This window comes from Dendrobates tinctorius, unplaced genomic scaffold, assembly GCF_039654945.1.
Source record: "Dendrobates tinctorius isolate UK_male_01 unplaced genomic scaffold, ASM3965494v1 ptg000011l, whole genome shotgun sequence".
NCBI classification, from domain to species: domain Eukaryota; kingdom Metazoa; phylum Chordata; class Amphibia; order Anura; family Dendrobatidae; genus Dendrobates; species Dendrobates tinctorius.
This window is the reverse complement of record NW_027361679.1, coordinates 7,393,718-7,415,141: the sequence shown is the minus strand read 5'-3', so window position 1 is coordinate 7,415,141 and position 21,424 is coordinate 7,393,718. Positions and strand designations below refer to the sequence as shown.

At 46.6% G+C, this 21,424-nt stretch overlaps 1 protein-coding gene across 2 annotated transcripts in view; it reads right to left on the bottom strand.

Annotated features, from left to right (window-relative positions):
- DAPP1 (dual adaptor of phosphotyrosine and 3-phosphoinositides 1) overlaps positions 1 to 21,424 on the bottom strand; it is a 169,274-nt gene that overhangs the window by 122,184 nt on the left and 25,666 nt on the right. Inside the window, exons 1-2 of one of the 2 annotated variants that reach the window (XM_073589681.1) lie at positions 13,687 to 13,840; positions 13,124 to 13,273 (exon numbers count right to left, since the gene is read on the bottom strand). In XM_073589681.1, the coding sequence (XP_073445782.1) occupies positions 13,124 to 13,224 (101 nt within the window). In that variant the 5' untranslated portion in view covers positions 13,225 to 13,273; positions 13,687 to 13,840. Of the gene's footprint in view, positions 1 to 13,123; positions 13,274 to 13,686; positions 13,841 to 21,424 lie in introns of those variants that run through there. The other variant, XM_073589688.1, reaches the window with a different exon arrangement.

Genomic DNA, 21,424 nt, shown 5'->3' with positions numbered 1-21,424 from the left:
AGACAATCGCAGCATGCTGCGATCGTCAGCGTATTCCGGCCCAAATACGCCAATGCAAGTCTATGGGGGCGCAAATAAAAACGGATTACACATGGACCAGACGTTTGACTTGCGAGAAATACGCACCCGGTGTCCTTTACCAAAAGCCGGCAATTCATTTTGCAATACAGTAAAATCACACTGACATGTTTAATAACAAAACGAAAGAATAGATATAGACACATAGAATACATATATTTTATACTTATTTTTGGATTAGCAGAGGAATAAATATGGTCAAAAACTAGATGTCTTTATTTCATTAAAATAATTTTTCATTAATGTCGGTGTGTGTTTTTTAACCGTTTAATAGTCTGGGGTTCATAATGGATAAGTGTCTTATTGACACCTCTCCATTATTAATCGGCTTAATATCACCTTCCAATAGCAAGGTGACACTAACCCATTAATATTAACCCATTAGCCACCGCTACAGGGCAATGGGAATAGAGAGGATAAGTGCCGGAATTGGCGCATCTTATAGATGCGCCTTTTCTGGGGTGTCTGGGAGCAGATTTTTGTAGCCAGGGGGGGCCAAAAACAATGGTCCCTCTCAAGGCTATTAAAATCTACCCTCACTCACCTGCTTTACCTCTGCGGGAGCCCACACATTTTTTTTTTTTTACAACGAATTAACTCCTTAATTTAACACCTAGACGTCCCAAATTTTGAACCCCAATTTAATTATTAGTCAGGGACATGTAAAAAAAAAAAATACATGAAATGAAATGTAAACCATGCGTCATTTCATGTTGGGTTTTGCATTGATTTTACAGAAGCCGGCAGTTGATTTAGCAGCTATTCTGTTATGTAGAACTCTATGAAATGTAAATAGAATATATAATCTATGTGTATATATCTATTCTTTCGTTTGGGTTTTAACCTGCCATTGGGCTCCATTATATGTCCATTTTGCAAGCCTGCGAGAAAATCTCGGCATGCGGATTACATACGGATGCTTACATGCGCAAAATACGCGGCCACACCTTGACAACGGATGACATACGGATCACAGTTCAGGGAACATTTCTTCGCTTTATGACCGTACAATGCAGTCCGTATTTTTATACGTTAAGTGTGACTCCAGCCTTAAAGGGGATCTCTGGGGCTTTTCAAAAAAACAAAAGATGCATCTAAGCACTATTAGGCAGCTAATTGCGGCCTACCTGCCTGTTGTGCATGGCGCTGTTCGTCCCCGGCACAGAGCAGTCACAGTTCTCCTGCCGGTGATTCAGCTGCCTCTGCTGACACCAAGGGCTGGGACTTCTGATGTCATTCTAATTGACAGCTGGCTCTTCCAGTTAGGCATCAGGCATCCTGTTGTGAATCTGAATGACCTCACAAGTCCCTTCCCGTCTACAGAGCGAATAGTAAAAGAAGCCTCCGCTCTGTACATGTGTCGTCAGCAGAGGATTCTGAATCCCTGGCAGCAGTGTCTGTGACCGCTCTGTGCCAGGCAAGAATGAGCAGGTAAGTTGTCGGAGAGGTGAGGAATATGGTTGTTTATGTTTTTACTCTTTTACAGGGGACATGGGCATAGGAGGATTAGGTGTCAAGGTGAGTATATATATTATGGTCTATATTTTTTTTTATTTAGAATAAAGGTGTCAGTCACTTTATTTTAATGAAAGGACTTTATTCTGGGTTTTTTTTATTTACAATATGACTATGAGTTTAGTCTTATAGATGCCTCTCCATTACAATCTCTTGAGCTTGATGTCAGCTGCCAATACAAAGGCGACATCAACCCCAATACTATTATCGCACTTGCCCACACACTAGGGCAGGTGGGAACAGTGAGTCTAAGGCGCCTTTTCAGGGGTGGCTTAGAGCTGATGTTTTTAGCCTGGGAGGGGGCCAATATCCATGGCCCCTTCCTAGCCTAGTAATATCAGCCTGCAGCTATCTACCTATCCTTTGCTGGTTATTAATTATAGGGGGACCCCACCATTTTTTGAGGGTTCCCCCATTTTAATAACCAGTAAAGACTAAGTATACAGCTGTGAGCTGATATTAATAGTCTGGAAAGGTCCATGTCCCTTTTCCTGGTACTACAATTTCAGAGGATCTCATGTCATTTTTTCAGAAATGTAATTATTGATTAAATACATGCATGTATATGTCACTGACATCTTTCTATCTATTCTATATGTATATACTGTATCTATTCAACTATTTGTCACGCTGTGATTTTACTATAAGCGGCTGATCAAATGTCGGATTTTCAAGGAGAAGGGAGCAAAAAAAAAAAAAAATATCGGACAGTGCACGCATGGTCCGAGTGCTATGAGATTTTTTTTTCTTCTCACACACACATCGACTTGTATTGGCGATTTCGATCCAATATTCGCACCCACTCGCAGCATCCTGCTATTTTTTTTATCGATCTGATCGCAATCTGATCCAAGCTGATGAAAAAAAAAGAAATAGGATGAGTGCTATGCGAGGGGGGGGGGAAAAAAAAAAAAAAAAAAAAAAAAAAAATCGCATAGCACTCGGACCAATGTTAACCTATGGGGCAGCTTCCATCATCCATTTCTTTTCTCGCCTGTAAAAATCACACTGAATATTTTCCCACGCTGGTGAGTTCACCTCAGGTCAGGCGGGGAGTCTGCGCAGCCTCAGTGATGTCAGCGGTAGTCACTGAGGCTGCGCAGACTCCCTGCCTAAGCCGCGCTGAACTAACAGCGTGGGAAAATGTTCAGAAACTTTCCCACGCTAATCAGTTCACCTCCGGTCAGGCGGGGAGGCTGCGCAGTCAGCTGCTCATTCCTCTGTGGTTTACAGCTGGGCCAGTCGCATTAGCACCGGTCCCGCTTGTAAACAATTTAACCACTTTAGATGGATTGCAGCATGGGACTTGACTGTACAGCGGACAGGTATGGGATATTGTTGCTTTTTTATTTTGGATTTTTTTTTTTTTTTTTTTTTTTTTACAGGAGAACGATGGCTTCGATTGGATTAGGAGTGTAATAAAAATGGAAAAAAATGTGTGTTTATTTCATTAAAAGTCTTTTCTTAATGTGTGCTTGCTTATTCTAACCCCTTTCAGATTAGTAGATTAATAATGGATAGGTATGTTTCCATGGTCAGGAAACGCTGCATACAGCTGCAGCGTCAAACCCGCAGTGTCCAGATGTTACAGCATAGTGGAGGGGATTTCATGGAATCCCGTCTCCACTATGCGTTAAAAGACGCAGGCAGCAGACTTGCATAAACGGACATGCAGCGTGTCTTTTCAGAATGCAGCATGTCTGTTTAAGATGCGGCGACGCTCCGTCGCTGTACCGTAAATTTCCCATAGACATGACGATGGTATTGTCAAGCCTTTACCTCGTACAGGGGTAACAAGCATTTTGCCTTACCCCCCAAAAACCCCACCGTGACCATAAAATGACCACCTCCACCTCGGCGCCAACTAATACACAGACACCGGTATTACTTTTTGGAATTTTATGGCCACAGCAGCCTTTTATTATAACAATAAACAAACAATAAACACTGTATCATAAATAACATGAGTACAATGAATTTAACCCTGGAAGGAGAAGTCCTTGAAGCCACAAGATCATGGTGAAATAGTCAAAATATTGTGAACAACCCCCGACCATTTGCTCCCAGCCGTTACCCCACAGGCTCGGGAGCACCAGCACACCAATAGATGTTGTCCACAAACTCCTTGGAGATCCGCCCTCTTCCGACGGAAAACTCCCCATCCACCTTTCACCAGATCACGACCAGCATACCTTTAAACGAAGGAGACCCTACCCACAGAGTCTCCAAAACCAATTTCCACCGACTTCAAGGACTCCCCCCTCCCCCAAAACCGCCACAACGAGGGGCCTTTGAACGCCTCAATGACCCGAGACACCCACAACCCGCCAAGCGACAGCCTTCTCTATACCCTCCTGAAGGGCGAGAGCCCAAATATCAGAACCCACTGCATTCAAGTGAATCCCGTCCGCCAACCAATAATCGTCCTCACCCTTTTCCAAATCAAAGTGTCGCACGGCAACTCCCTCGTTTTTAACTATAAAAGTGGACACCGCTCTGTTGACCTTGATCCTGACCCGGTTGACCTTTTCCAACGATCTCATGGCCCGCCAACGCCTCCGTGGCACAATTTTCGACCACACAATCGTGATTTCACGATATGTTACCCACAACCGCAAGCAATCTTGCTTAATGTCCTTGATCAATTCCCGGAAGGGACGAACAGCCAGATCGTCACCCCCAGCATGAATAACGAGAACATCCGGTGCCCGGTCCAACCGGACACACTCATGAATTTCCAGCAACACCCGACGCCACACCAGGCCCCTAAAACCGATCCACCGCACCACCGCCGCCGTTCTGGAAATTCCCAACTGTCTGCCGTCGTTCCTGACATCGGCTCTCACCGCTCCCCAGTAAACAAAGGAGTGACCAAATATCCAGACCAGCAGCGGTTCCATACCTAAAACACAAAATAACACTCACAGAAAGCATATCGCAAAAGATAACGCTCCAACCTTGTAACATTTAATCAACCCCATGAACCCCACCAACCAGGCCCACCTCCTGCACACCTGAAGGTCGAACATAACTACGATAACGATTAGACCTCCACCCGCCGATGCGCTGTATGAAAGATGGACCCAAACCACACTCAGCTGCCTCAGTCGCCGCACCAATCCAAAAAGAATGAGAGGCAAACCTAGAATCATCCAACCCCAAACACCGAATTGACTTCTTAAACACTGCGCCAAACTGATACAGAGACAGACTTCCACCGTCTGCGTGACACAACAAAGATCCGGCCAGACTGGGACGAAAGTCCCAAAATCTACGCAAACACTGAACCGGGCACATTCCGGAACCAGACACAACACCCAACGGCCTTTTCCAGACTGGTCCGTTTTTGACCTACGTAGCCAAAACTCGACGCCCTGAGAAGTCAAAGCCACATCCCTGGCTAACAACCCACCCACAGACTCTTTATTGTGAGACACGAGTTCCCCAATCCGCAGTGCCCCAAAAAATGCAAAGGAAAAAGCCAGACGAAACAACGCAACCTCATAACCATCTGCGCATACCGATCCCAGAACCAGTCCCAATTGCTCAAGCATATTAAACGACACGGGCCGCCTTAAATCACCCCCCCCTTGGAAACGGTGAAAACCTTTCACCGCCTGTCTAACCAAAAACGTTTTCGTCAAATCCCTGTACCCGCGCAACCGAAAGACAATCCAGCCAACAAACGTGTCACCTTTGCTTGCGCCCTGCCCAAACCATGACAACAACAGACCCTCTTGCTCAAGCCTGACCCCACTGGTGGGGCCAGCCGTAAGGACTTCTTCCCACATACACCACACATTCCGGTAGGCCTCCCAGGTTTTTGGTGCCAAAGACGATACGATCAGTGACTCCGCGGCTCGTAAGCCACCCTCCACAATTCCTCCGGACAAATCAGACCCTCGAACTCTGCCTCCGGGGCCAAGGAACGAAAACGATCCCACTGCAAGCGAGAAAGAGTCAGCTATCTCGTTCTTCACTCCAGGCACATGCGTCGCCGTCACATGCGCATTCAAAGACAAACATGATAGCACCAACTTCTGCAAAACTCTGACCACTGGAGGGGATGATGCAGTAAGACTATTAATCGTGCTCACAACCCCCATGTTGTCGCAATTGAAACGAACGCGCCGATTCCGAAAATCCTGACCCCACAAAAGTACGGCCACCAAACTCGGAAAAATCTCCAACAACATGATGTTACGCACCAACCCCGCCGAAACCCAAGCAGCGGGCCATTGAGCAGCGCACCATTGCCCTCCAAAATAGGCACCAAAACCGAATCCACCTGCCGCATTCGTAAACAAAATCAAAGCATCGTTACAAACCACATTAGCCATTACCTGCCTTCCCAAACACAGCCCAACAACCTCACGCTTTCTGGGTGGACCGGAAGTAAACGAAAAGCGGATTCAACATCAGTCTTAGCCATAAGGGCACCGCGACCACATTTTCGGACCCAACTTGCCGCTTCGTCAAATGAAGAGTATACCACTGAACAAATCTCCGGATCAATACCGTCGTTAACCGACCTCCCACGTGGGTAAGACAAATGCTGAATAAGCCGAAACTTATTTGGCTCCTTCTTCGGAACCACCCCCAATGGGGAGACGACCAATTCGGAAACGGAGGGGCATGAAAGGGCCCGCCATGCGACCCAACGAAACTTCTTTCCGGATCTTCTCCGAAACAACTGATGAATGCTCCAAAAGCAGAGAACAAATTTTTTAAAACAAACGGGATTTCAAACGGAGGACACGGAATGCGAAAACCCTCCTTAAAACCTGAATACAACAGCCCCGCTCTTACCCTATCAGGGTATCTATTTAGATAGGGGACCATCCTTTCCAGATTCACTGGAGTCTCCCACTGTGAATTACCCCCACCCGATTTGGACTTCCCTTTCTTGAAATACTTTGATGCCCGTGTGAGGCACCATTGCAGGTTAAGCAGAGGTGTTTAAATTTACAGTTGGCCCCAAACTTACACTGGCCGTCATTAAACTGCCAGCACACCCCCGCCTTGTGCGTTCCCGACTGCCCTTGACCCCCGCCACTCGTACAGCCGGAAGTGCCGCTATTCTGGCTGGTGCTTCCAACCCCCCCATGAAAGGAACTCCCAGACTTATTTTGCGCTATCACACGCATCCACAAACCAATATCTTTTTGGTCCCAGCGGATAGCCGGACGCACAGCTTTCCTCTGACGGAATTGCTCATCATACCGCACCCTCGCCTGACCGCCATATACTCTATAAGCCTCCCCAATAGCATCCAAATAACAAAATAATGCGGAGCAATTGTCAGGGGCCTGTTCCCCAATAACACTGGCCAAAATGGCAAAAGCCTGCTGCCAATTTACAAATGTCTGAGGAATCAAGCGCCACCTCCGCTTTTCTTCCTCTTCCTTTTTGCTATCCTCCTTCTTACTTTTATCCAAATTAAACTTCTCAAGAGGCAATAGCGAAAATATTTCCACATATTCATCCTTCCAAACCCACTCTTTCACCTCCTTTTTCAAATGGGCCCCTAACGAACCTTCGAAACACACATACACCTCGCCATGCGCCCGATCATCCAGATGCACACGACACTCCTTTTCCCTGTCGGTTTGGACCGACACTGACACCGGCTCGCCAACACAAGGGCCCGACGCAGCCGCGCCCTGACCCGCCAACCCGCCACCCTGTGACCCAACCCACGCTGCTACCGGTGACGACCCCACAAAACCCTGCTCCAAACGTAAAAGCAAGCTACGCACATCCGCCAACATATCACATACTCCCCCGGCCGACCCTGAACTGCTCAACCCAGCCTCAACCCCACCGCCGCTGGACCCTGCTAGGGGGCCCCCTACCACCACTGACGAAGACAAAAGCGGGTGAAAAACAGGGGACATAGACGCATACTCACCGGGCTGCAAGGGGGCTGTGTGCCCTCCAGACGGAAATCCTGGATCCCCTGACGCCTCGTGGACTTTGCGCCTCCCGGCGGCGAACTCACCGCCTCGTTGTTGCGGCCCGAACACCCCTGCAGCCTGAGCCGGGGTGGGAGGCCTGAACCCCCTGACGGAACTGGGCAGCGGCACCCCCACATATGAAGGTTCCTGCCCCCCCCCACGAGAGTCATTTCAGCCAAGCCATCGCGAGTCACCTGGTCGCTCGGGGGCCCCCACGGCAACTGGGAGCCCGACAGTGTCCTCCACTCCAATCTTCTGGCAGCTGGTCCCGACTCCGCCGGGCTGCACTCCGGTCCCGCTGCAGCCATAGGGCTGTGGCACATCATCGGGGGGTCAGAAGCAAGCGCCGCTGCAGGGGCACCGCAGCAGCGCCCCCCCGCTCCAACCAGTTCCCCCCACCGCTGGGGGACGCGACGTGACCCGGCCTTGCCGCCTGGCAGGCCGCCACTCTGCCGGTGGCCGAAATGCTCGCTGAGGCAGGCCGCGCGGCACGTCCACCACCGCCGAGGCCCCCCGAAGAACCTGGTGCTGCCGGATGTCGGGCGCGTGCCGGCCCCGCCCCCTTCCTGCCCCGGGGCGAAGGTCCCGACGCCGCCGCAGGGCCTCGCCGCGTGTGAGGATTCCTCCCAGGCCGCGCACCCCCGGATGGGGAAGGCAGCGTCACGCGGCCTGGAGGGTCCCGGGAGGGGCTCCGACGGCGACGCGAGGCTCGGGGAGCGGTGTCGGGGGATAACCGCTCTGGAGGCCGCGCCCGCCTGGACCTCCGTTCCCTCACCTGGGCCTGCCCCGGCACTCGTTGAAGCAGACCAGCCACTTGCGCCTCCAGCCAGCCAGGAGGCTGCCCCGCCGCTGCCGCCCGCAGACTCTCCAGGGCCTGATCCACTCCAGACATCCCGGTAAGTTGTGGGACTGTTCTGGAGCTGGGAAAAACAGGAACAGAGGGCGGGCACCCCCAGACCCTGTCTTAAATACCCCCTAGCTCCCCCTCCCCTTTAACCCTTCCCCTTTCCTCACTAACTTCCAACCCCCCCCGGCATGCTGGCCTCCGCCCACGCCTCCTCCAGGGGTCAGGAGGCTCACTCCGGTCATTTCTATCAGATGCGGTAAAATCCAGGTCAAATCCTAAGCAAATCCTGGTGCAATCCTGAACTTGGAAACATACCCTTATTGACACCTCTCCATTATTAACCAGACTTAATGTCACCTTACAATAGCAAGGTGACATTAACCCCTTATTACCCCATATGCCACCCACTACAGGGCAATGGGAAGAGAGCGAGTAAGTGCCAGAATTGGCGCATCTTACAGATGCGCCTTTTCTGGGGTGGCTGGGGCAGATTTTTTTTAGCCAGGGGGCCCAAAAACAATGGTCCCTCTCTAGGCTATTAATATCTGCCCTCAGTCACTGGCTTGCCCTCTCTGGTGGAGAAAATTGGGCGGGAGCCCACGCCAGTTTTTTCCTTGAATTAATCCTTTAAATTTAACACCTACAGTTCCAAAATTTTACACACACTAACATTATTAGTGAGGGACATATAAAAAAAAAAAAATAACGGATATGCAGTGGTTTACTATATGTAAACCATGTCTCATATCCTGTTAGGTTCTGTAATGATTTTCCAGATGCCGACAATTGATTTTTCACCTATTCTAACTACCTCTGTATGAAATAAATGTGCACATGTTCCAGATTTGCTGTGCTTTTTCCTTGCAGATTTTCTAGATAAATCTAAAGCAATCATGATGCCAACAAAGTGAATCAGAAACCTGACTAGTCATGCACACGTTGCTTATTTTTGACTTGCAGATTTGGTGCAGAAAACAATCTGGAGAATGTGAATTCTCTGTGCGTTTTTGCCCTGGTTATTCACCATCGACTTCACTCAAATCAAACAAAAATGCAGGGTAAAAACGCAGGGAAAAAATGCAGGAAAAAAAAGCACAGAAAACGGCGTGTTTTTGCAGCTGCGTTTTCCTGTCAAGAGACGCAGTATTTGGGCTCATACTCACATGCGAGAAACTCTGACGAGTCTCACACGTCAATACCCGGCACTGCCACCGGCACTCAGGAGCGGAGCGTGTGGCTCCATGCATTTCTTTGCAGGAGCACGCTCTGCTCCCGAGTGCCAGTGGCAGTGCCAAGTATTGATGAGCGAGACTCGTCCGAGCCTAGCAGTTCATACACAGCAGTCATAACATTAAAGATTATACCATATTTAAAGCAAAATAGGGCAGCACGGTGGCTCAGTGGTTAGCACTGCTGGCTTGCAGCACTGGAGTCCTGGGATCAAATCCCACCAAGGACAACATCTGCAAGGAGACTCTATGTTCTCCCCATGATCCGTGGGTTTCCTCCATGTACTCCGGTTTCCTCAAACACTCCAAAGACATACTGATACTTCTGTATTTCTCACCCACTCCTGGTTTTAAAGGCTTACAAATATTGAGGTTAAAAAAAACAAAAAAAAAAAACACACCAAATACTGAACATGTGAACTTGGCATTTGGATATGGGACCTTCTGCCTGATTTGCCTCAGGAATCTGATACAGCTGATAACCTCTTGACCTACTTAGCAAGCTATACATTTTGTCCATTAGTTTACTTTGGCCAAGCTTTCTTCCATGTTGATAACAGTGAGCGAGGTAGCTGCTGTATCTCAGGTCTCTAGCTCAGTGAGTTAGTTTGATACTGCCTAGTGTTAGGCCTCTTTCACACTTCAGTTTTTTGCAATCAATCACAATCCGCCAGGTTTTGAAAAAAACGGATCCTCAATTTTCTTTTGAGGATCCGTTTTTTTCCCCATTGACTTTCATTAATGGCGGATTGTGATGGATTGCCGTCCGTTGCATCCGTTTTTTTTGAGGATCCGCCAAAAGTTGCTGTCCGTCACCGTCCTCAAAGATTTGAAAACGGAGCTTGCAACGTTTTTTTCTCTGGTGGATCCTCCAGACACTCATTTAACCAGAAATTCTTTCTGGGTGCCGGATAAAAAAAAATCTCTCTCTCTCTCTCTCTCTCTCTCTCTCTCTCCTTTTCTAGGCTGCGATTCCTTTAAAATTCTTCATTTGTCGGATCAGTCAAAAAAAACGGATGGGTGGCATCCGTTGTCATCAGTTCTAGAACGGATCCAGCCATCCGTCCTTTTGGCGGATTTTGACTGATGCAAAAAACTGAAGTGTGAAAGAGGCCTAAAGCTGCAGGATGGGCAGGAGCCACATTCCACCTTATCAGTACAGACTAAGGCTAGTTTCACACTAGCGTTCCTCAGGGCTGCGGACTTCTTCCATGAAGCTCCGCTCACGGCAGCACCTCCTTTGTTCAGCTCTACCTACATCTGCATGCGGCCTGCGTACCCATCTTTAACATTAGATACGCAGGCTGTGCGGATGTATGCGGATGCATCGTTTTGATGATGCGGTGACAAAAACAAATTGCAACACGTTGCATTTGGCGCAGGTCGCCGCATCGTCAAAACGACGCATGTGGACGCATCCGCACGGCATGCGTACCTAATGTTAAAGATAGGTGCGCAGGCCGCATGCAGACGAGGCAGACCTGACCGGAGGAGTTGCAGTAGTGGGTGGAGCTTCATGGAGGTAGTCCGCAGCTCTGAAGAACGCTAGTGTGAAACTAGAATTAGGCCTCACTCACACATCAGTGTTTAAACACGTTTGTGAAAAATGCTATCAGTGTGTCCATTTTTACCATCAGTGTGTTTCATGGATGGATAAAGAAATTAATTACAAATCTCTCATACTTTTCAATGTGAAACACAACACATGGATGGTACACGGATTTTCACAGACCCATAGGCTTGTATTGGGCCTTTTCATCCATGCTACTGGAAAAAAAAAAAAAAAAAAAAAACCGACATGTCTGCATTAGTCTTGCCCAGACACACAGTCTGTGAAAAATGTGGACAGGCGAACAACAGCACTACAAATTATAATAGATATGTGTTGTACCCGTGGAAAAAAAATTGCTACAACGTGTATACATGCAACACAGGCATCTGAATGAGAAATCGGTGACCATAAGCAATGAAACCAAAAACATATAGCCATTGTCTTACGCGGAGTCTTCAGTAGAGATGACAACATCAATTTGCAGGACTGGCTCAGTGGCCACGTCACTATTGCATGGTCGCCAAATGGCAGCCCTGTGAACTGCCCCCTCCCTGCCAGTCAGAAAATACCACAGCACTCTTTCACAGTTCAATGAGGAAGATCATTTTGATTGCAATCCAGTATTATAGACATATTTGACATTTCTGTCACCAAGACCGTCATCAGATTATACAGACTGCATAAAGAGTAGACATTTGAAAATCGCACACATCAGAAAAGCGACAACGTCACTATCGAGAAGCGTGCTCATGTTCCGATTTGTAGGGGAGACATCATTGCTGCAGTTTATGACATGACAACGTTGTATCAGGCCTACAAATCAGAAAAGGTGTCCTGGATGCTGGCAGGGCTTCCGTCTAGCAGCCAAGGAATATGAACGATTCACTTATCTCGAGTTTTCAGGAATCACAGGTGAACCAGAAGCTCAGGTAAAATGGCTGATGAGACAAGCCTTTCGAAAATTACAACTAATATCAATTGAATAATGTCGTTTTTGCACTGATATTGCTTAACCTTTGGATTGCACAATCCTAAACTATAGTAAAATGTAGGAAACTATAGCGCTGATCACCCACCAGCAATTAGTCCTATAATAAGCATGGTATGTAGGCTCCCCCGTCCTTATCTAGCATCCAGATGTCGAAGGACAGATTTCCCCCGATTCCCAATAATACTGGAGACAGGGGGAGGACATTTCATCAGTGCCTCTGTCACTACAATGGGCAGCACTCAGAGGGACATCATCACCAACACACCCTGTACGATTTTCTGTCACTGGCCTTCAAAAGAGAATAGATTGATAAAAGAATATTCAGAATTGAGAGTCCTCAGTAGTTGATACCTTTTAATGGCTAACTGAAAAGATGGTAACACATTGCAAGCTTTCCAGACTACTCAGGTCTCTTCATCAGGCATTGACTATTACAAAATCTGAAGAATTACATATTTATGCACAACTTGAGTAGTCTCGAAAGCTTGCAGTGTGTTACCATCTTTTCAGTTAGCCATTAAAAGGTATCAACCACTGAGGGCTCTCAATTCTGAATATTCTTCTATCTACTGGCTAACACGGTACAAAGATATACATCTTTCCTGTATCAGATTGGTAAAGACCTCAAGAGCAACAGAGGGGCGTTGGAGAATGTAAAGTCGAGGTACATTTCTTATATTCCTGGATAGCTTCTTTACACAGTAACTAGCAGCATAATATCTGCCCTGTACAGCTACTGTGTTTTATTACCTGGACTACCTCATCAGTGGTTGGTGAGAATAAAAATTCATGGGTGAAAATGGGTATTTAATGACCACATCCACTATCAAGTAGTAATTCTCTAGCGTGGTACAGACGCGTCTGCTCATACGTGTGTCGTGTGTACACAACCGTACATCCTACACATACATCCAACGCTTTACTCTAGTGACTGAGTGGGTTGTTTTACTTTACCCCAAAGACTCCAGGTCATCCACTTCCATCTGGTCATCGTCCATATCGCCTTGCCCCTCCACAATGTTCTTCCAGCTCGCCCTGTGCACCCGATAGGTCATGCCTGGCTGTCATGTATCTGTCTGCCAGTGATAACACCTGTGATCCACTCTTTGGAAAAAAAAAAAAAAAAAACTCTGTGAAACTTGAGCAAGTCAGACCTGTAACACAAAGCAGGAAATCACCCTGGCCCATCCCATAATAAAAGCAGTGAAACCCAGCATGAGGAATTGTTTGCTGCACTGGCGTCAGTGGGGGTGTGGAAATGAATGTGAGGAAAGAAAAGCAATCACTCGCAGAATTCAATGCATTGTTCCGTTTTGTTTTGTTTTTTTGGACCTTCACAATCTAAAAGATTTTTGATCATTATTTTTTTTATTTGAAATAGCTGTCCATGAGTTAATATTATTTAATGACTATAAAGTATAGAAGGAGTTTCTCATAAATAACTTATAGCAGCTATTTCCAAGACAGGAAAGGAATGATCGGGGGTCACACTTGTGAGTGCAATGCGAGAAACTTGCCTCAATACCCGGCACTGCCGCCGGCGGTTCAGCTGCATAGAAAGACATGCAGCCGCACACTCCGGTCCCGAGTTACTCACAAGTGTGACCCCGGCCTTAATGGAACAGTAGTTTGCATGTGCAAACATCAATCATTCCAGAATCTGTGGGACTGATGGAGAGCATTGCACCTGAAGTGAATATAGTAGTGGTAATGAAGGTGCATTACTGCTTCATTAACACAAGAGACTCAGGCCATGTGCACACGATGCAGATTTCCAGCGGATTTTACCGCGCAGAAACGTTGCATATCCGCATTGTGATGTACAGTAGCATGTTAGTCAATTGAAAAAAAAACGCTGTGCAGACGCTGCAGATTTTCCGCACGGTTTTCTTGTGGTTCAAAATATGCAGCATGTCACTTCTTTTGTGCGATTTTCCACCTGCTCCATTCTCCAAATTTTGAACCACAAGAAAACCGCGCGGAAAATCCGCAGCGTCTGCACAGCGTTTTTTTTTTTCAATTAACTAACATGCTACTGTACATCACAATGCAGATATGCATCGTTTCTGTGCGGTAAAATCTGCTGCGGATCCGCTGGAAATCTGCATCGTGTGCACATGGCCTTAGGCTGAGTGCAGACGTACTTTTTGGCCATGCGGATTTTTCCGCGCAGAATTGAAGAAATCCGCAGGTCAAATGACCTGCATTTTTCCTACGGATTTCTTCCTTTTTTATTGCGGTTTTCTTGCGGTTTTTGTGCGGTTTTCCCCCTGCGGATTTGGAGAATGGAGCAGGTGGAAAATCGCACAAAAGAAGTGACATGCTGCATATTTTGAGCCACACAAAAAAACGCGCGAAAATCCGCAGCGTCTGCACAGTGGTTTTTTTTTTCAATTGACTAACATGCTACTGTACATCACAATGTGGATATGCAGCATTTATGGGCGGAAAAATCCGCTGCAGATCCGCTGGAAATCTGCATCGTGTGCACATGGCCTTAGACCTCATTCGGACTTCTGATTTTAACAAATGTGGTTTTCAGGGACAGCACTTGTACCTGTGATAGTCTTTGGGGCTATTTACATGTTTGTGATATTATGAGGACCATGCAGCCCACAGAAAATAGTGGAAACATCTGATTTTTATCTGTCGGATCAAAATCAGCAATGCAAGTCAATGGGTCAAAGAAAAAAATCGGACCATACTGTGATGTCATCCGAGTGTGGTCCAATCTTCATGGACTGTCAAAATGGAGAAGGTGGAAAAACCTTTTTTTTCCATGTAAAAGAAAAACTGATGACACTCAGACCACACTCTGATCAAAGTTTGATCTAAATAATTGGTCCATTTTTCTTCTACGTGAAAAATTCAGATGTCTCCACGAGGTCTTAGGCTAGTTTCACACTAGCGTTTTGGAGCGCAGCGACGGCCTGCGCACAGCCGCCGCTAAGCCCCGCCGCGCCTCCGCCGGTAGCTCCGCCCACCGGCGCATGACGCTGCATGCGCCCTGCGTCCCCCATCTTTATCACTGGGGGCGCAGGCCGTGCGCAGTATGCGTTTGGCGGCGCATGCGTCCTTTTGACGGTGCGCCGACCTGCGCCAAACGCAACCTGCTGCAGTTTGGTTGCGTCGGCGCACCGTCAAAAAGGCGCATGCGCCGCCAAACGCATACTGCGCACGGCCTGCGCCCCCTGTGATAAAGATAGGGGACGCAGGGCGCATGCAGCGTCATGCGCTGGTGGGCGGAGCTACAGGCGGGCGGGGCAGGGGGCGGGGCTTAGCGGCGGCCGTGCGCAGGCCGTCACTGCGCTCATAAACGCTAGTGTGAAACTAGCCTTAGAGACGCCACAGTTATGATTGGTACGGGTTGTTCTTGGTGCCACAGTTCCCATTGCAGTCATTGGAAGCTGAGCTGCAGTAACTTGATATAGGGCATCAACATTGGATTGATGTGGGTCTGACACACGGCACCCCAACAGACCCGATATTGATGATTTATGCTAAGGGCTAATGTAGAACAATGTATTATTGGTCCGAGTGTGATCTGACAAAACATTGATCACATTCAAACCAATGTTAGGCCGCTTTCACACTTCAGGCTTTCGGTATCCGGCATGGGGCGGCGAAAAACCGGACTGCCGGATCCGGCCGCATACGCAGACACCGGATCCTTCTTTCTGCCGGATATATTCCTGGCAGAGAAGGTTTCCGGGCATGCGCAGTGCGATCAACCGGTCCGGCGTTGGGAAAAAACGTTGCATGCAACGTTTTTTTCCAGATGCCGGACCGGCTATTTTCCAGTGCAATGCAGCAGCAATGAAACAGCACGGGGAAAAAGCCGGATCTGGTCATAACAGGCGCCGGATCCGGCTGTCCGTTTTTTTGCCGCACCATGCCGTATACCGAAAGCCTGAAGTGTGAAAGCGGCCTTAGTCCATCAGGCAATCCAGAAGTCCGATTTTTCTTCTCAGACAGGGTCTGTCCAAGGAAAAAAAATCACTACGTACCAGAGTTTGATCCGACCAGCGTTTTGACTTTTTTCTCGCTATGCCGTTTAGCAATCAGGTTAATCCCTTTTTTTATTGATAGATCGGGTGATTTATTTTGAATGGGGCGAAAGGGGGTGATTTAAACTTTTATTTTTTTAATTTTTTTAATATTTTTAAAAACACTTTTTTTTTTTTTTTTTACTCTTGGCATGCTTTAATAGTCTCCATGGGAGACTAGAAACTGCTAAGACCCAATCGGCCCAGCTACATGTAGGCGATGGTCATTTCACCTATATGTAGCTGAAGTACCCACTTGCTATGAGCACCGACCACCGGCATTCACAGTAAGCCGGCAGTGACAACTATAGAGGTCTCCAGGAGACCTCTGGTTGTCATGCCAACCCACCGGTGACCTGCGATCACATGATGAGGGTCACCGGTGGGCGGGTTTCCGGAAGCGCGAGTTAAATGCCGCTTTCAGCCTTTGACAGCGATATTTAATGGGCTAATAGCCGCAAGTGGATTGTGATTCCACTCGTGGCTGTTCCAGGCACATGTCAGCTGTTCCAAAGTTAGGCAATCACACTGAAGGGGTGGAAGGGTAAAGTAAGGCCCAGACTGTGTTTAAAGGGCTAAAAAGGAGGGCACCATGACTAGGAGGCATGCCTAGACTGGGGGATTTCTTTTACAAAATATCATTGTGGTACAGGATATCAGGGATCCTAATCCTATATTTACTACCGCTATAAATATAATAAAGTATAAACAAATATTTTATGAATAATATAAAAAATATTCTTATACAATATAAATGCAATTACAAGACACAACAACACAATTACTCTTAACCCCCAACCCCATAAAACCCAATTACAGGAAGAATGGGCAGTATGGTCAAAGGAGCATGAAAAATGCACATACAGTAACTACAGACAATATTATTAAGTTGGCACAGGTATGAAATTATATATAAAAAAACTACTCGGATCATAGAGTACATATGACAACTATTAAAATAGCAATATACATTGTCCCTGGAAGAATGTCGCATCAATTCAAAAAACAAGACTCACCTCCCCGCCTGGCGTCCAATCGTAGGTCGCACAGCACGCACATGCACAGTGTGACTTTCGGGACGCCAGCCGTGGCTAGAGATGCGGTGACCGACAGCAGAAGTGCGTTCAATTACACAGTTACATCCAACTATACAGACAACATGGTCAATATATAAACTGCTGATAGTACTCCTCTAGTAACCCTTGATGAAGCTGATGCAAACATGCGTTGGTGTACTTGGGCAGTGCGGTCTTCTTTTTCATAAAGGCACATAGTGGGTATGATGACTTATCTACATATTCCTCTAAATTGGTTCCTACAGATAAGGTCATTATCTCCCAATACTTTTTGCTATATATAGTTATAATATGATTTTTTTTAGTTGGTGCTATATTCTTCCAGGCACAATTTATATTGTCATTCTAATAGTTGTCAACCCCTTTAAGTTTTTATACCTGTTTCAGTATCTGTTAATATTATTGCTGGGGCTTACAATCTAAATTCCCTAGCCTATCATATTTTGAAGCGCTTTTCAGACAATTCCATTGCTGTTCCATTGGGGCTCACAATCTAAATTTCCTACCCTATCTTATAGCACAGTGCTTTACAGTCAATAGCATTGCTGTTCCCATTGGGGCTCACAATCTAAATTTCCTAGCCTATCTTATAGCACAGTGCTTTACAGTCAATAGCATTGCTGTTCCCATTGGGGCTCACAATATACATTTTCTATCCTATCATATTGTGCAGCGCTTTTCAGACAATACAATTCCTCTTAGCAGTGGGGTTCACAATCTAAATTCCCTGTGGAGTGTGGGAGTAAACCCGAGTACCCAGAGGAAACTCACGCAAACTTGCAGATGTCCTTGGTAGGATTTGAGCCCAGGGCCCCAGTGCAGCACTACTAACCACTGATCCACCATGTATGTTTTTTTTTTTTTTTTTAAAGGGAAGCTGTCTCCTCCTTTGACTTTTTACCTATTAATATGGACATTCAGGTAATAGAATGGTTAAAATACTTTAGTCCTACGTGTATGCCCGTATCTGACGTCTAGGTGTGCAGTAATCATCTTTTATTCTGTTATGGTAATGAGTTCTTCCAGGCTCTGGGGCCTGCGGTGCCTAGAAGAAAACTCGGCCTCCTGTCTTCATTGGAATAACACCCCCGGTATGGAATCCCGCGCCCTGCAATTGAAAACTTATACTTACCTTTTCCACTCTTCTATGGGCATTAGTACCACTGTTCTTCTGCGCAGGTGCAGGTGAGTCACGACGGGGCCTTACTTCAGTATCAGTGACTCGCGGCACCTGCACAGAAGAACAATGATGCCAATGCCCATAGAAGGGTGGAAAAGGTAAGTATAATCTTAACTGAAAAAATATTTTTGACAACCAGTGGCGCTGCGTGGGGGTATAACAGCCGCAAATTAGCAGACAATGCCACCTTTTTGTCTGAATGTTAAAACAATTAAAAATAAAGAAGGAAATTGCGCTAGTAATACCCACAAAAAGTGAGTAACCATCTAAAAACTGCAACCAAACTTTCTCCTAAAGGTATTTGCAAAAATAAATATACATAAGTGCGTTTCTCACTGAAGGGAGAGAGTCATACTAACCGTCCAGGTTACTGTTCATACCATACGCGGTGTTGGCAGTCTTAGATTCAGCAGGTGGCGGCTCCTCTCCTGATTGACTTTAGTATATTCCAGTGGTGGTATATTTCTCAGTACCAAAAATAATGTGGACGATGAAAAGTTGCAGGCTAATAGTGGGTAAAATCCAAGATAATCACCTCTACTGTAGTAGCGGGCGATGCTCCGGCCGGTAGCAATCGCCCTGTTCACCCGATGCTATGCTGCCCGTTAATGGTGGGACAGCATAGCATCGGGTGAACAGGGCGATTGCTACCGGCCGGAGCATCGCCCGCTACTACAGTAGAGGTGATTATCTTGGATTTTACCCACTATTAGCCTGCAACTTTTCATCGTCCTCATTATTTTTGGTACTGAGAAATATACCACCACTGGAATATACTAAAGTCAATCAGGAGAGGAGCCGCCACGTGCTGAATCTAAGACTGCCAACACCGCGTATGGTATGAACAGTAACCTGGACGGTTAGTATGACTCTCTCCCTTCAGTGAGAAACGCACTTACAGTATGTATATTTATTTTTGCAAATACCTTTAGGAAAAAGATTGGTTGCACTTTTTAGATGGTTACTCACTTTTTGTAGTGAGATATATATTTATAACACACCCACACAGACACTAAGGGGTGTCAATACTATTGTTTTATACGGATGTATATTTAATAATTTTTTGGCAATCACTTTGCTTTCCTTAGGGAGAGCGATCATTTACATTTGTCTGTTTTAAGAGGTGAGAACATTCATTTATATGGGTATCACTAGCGCAATTTCCTTCTTTATTTGTAAGTATAATCTTGCCATTGCAGGGTGCAGGTGTGGGATTCCGGGGCCACCACTACACATCATAGGACAGTGTGGCAGTGATGGGAGGGGGCTGTTATGATAATGAAGACCGGAAGCTGAGTTTTCTTCCAGGCATCTCACGCCCCAAAGCCTTTAAGAACTCATTACCATAACAGAATAAGGTCGGGGACACACTTGCGAGAAACTCACACGAGTCTCACATCTCAATACCCGGCACTGCTGCTGACACTCGGGACCGGAGTGTGCAGCTGCATGTATTTCTAAGGAGCTGAACGCTTCGGTTCGAGTGCCGGCGGCAGTGCCGAGTATTGAGACGTCAGACTTGTGCGAGTTTCTCGCAAGTGTGATCCCGGCCTTAAAGACGATTTCTGCACATCTAGGCGGCAGATATGGGCGTACACGTAGGGCTTTTTTAACCATTCTTTTACCTGTTAGCTCATATTAATAGGTAAAAAAAGTCCCAGGGGGTGACAGCTTCCCTTTAAATTAGACTCCTATGGGCTACATATCCCAGAGCAGCATCTTGTGAGCTGCCTTATTTTATGACAGAGAATAGTGACAAGGGATAATAAGTGCAGTCACAGGAGGAAAGCAATGGTGACGTGACTCAATTTTGTCATAGGACAGCCATTCTGTGACACTGATGTACTCTTTAATTTCTTGGTCAGGAATTTTTATACAGTGCAGACTAGCTACTATGTTCTTTGATGACTCATTCATCTCTAGTAAAAAATATATATATTTCAAACAGTCAATATATTATTAACCTACTGAATAAACTGCATGTAATGTTTTACTAATTCTGACTACTTGTCATTTGTGATTCTTATAGCAGGGGCGGACCTACCGCCCATGCAGCCAGTTCACTGAACGCCCCGGGGGAGAGGGGGGCCCCTCCAGCCTCCTGCACCGCATGGCTAATTATTCAATTTTCAAATTAACCATGTGGAGCGCAAGAGGAGAGGAGAGCAGTGCGGAAGCGGAAGCGTTGGAGGACCGGTGGTGAAGTCATCGTCATGTGATCAGGGAGCGGAGATGATCACAGGCCTTCACCATTGATCAGCTCCGCCCCCTGATCACATGACAATGACATCACCACAGGTCCTTTTAGCTGAGCTCACAGAGGAGTTGCATCTTCCTGCAGCAGTGCGGCCAGGTAAGAAGAAATTTGTTTTTTTTTTAATTTAATTATTATGTTTCCCCGCAGGATGGACTACTCATGAATGGGGGGGGCCCTGGGGGAGATGCTTGGCTCATGGGGAGAAGAAACATGAATCTGGAGGCCCACATAGAGGGAGAAGCAGCATAAATTGGGGGGCCACATGGGAAGAAGAAGCATAAACTGGGGGGGCCACATAGGGCGAGAAGCACTATGCCAAAAGCAGACCGCATATGAACCAAAGTGAAACGGGGGTGCCTATATATATTATCTATCTATATGTTTACATAACTTTGTTGCCTTATGAAGAACGGGGGGGGGGCTAAAAAATTTCTTGTACAGGGGCCCACTACAGTCTGTGTCCGCCCCTGTCTTACAGTTAATATATGGTAATGGAAACAAAACTGACATTATTGCTGAGGATTTGAAAATGTTTTTGAAAGTTCTGTGTTCATTGAAGCAAAGAGAGGAAGCGAAATCTGGTAGCACAAACATAGCGGCAGCGAGTTCTATTATAATTCTCCATACCGGAAGTGAGTTGCCCAATAAACATGTGAGGCTGGTAGATAAAGAAAAAAAATGTATTTTAGTCATCAT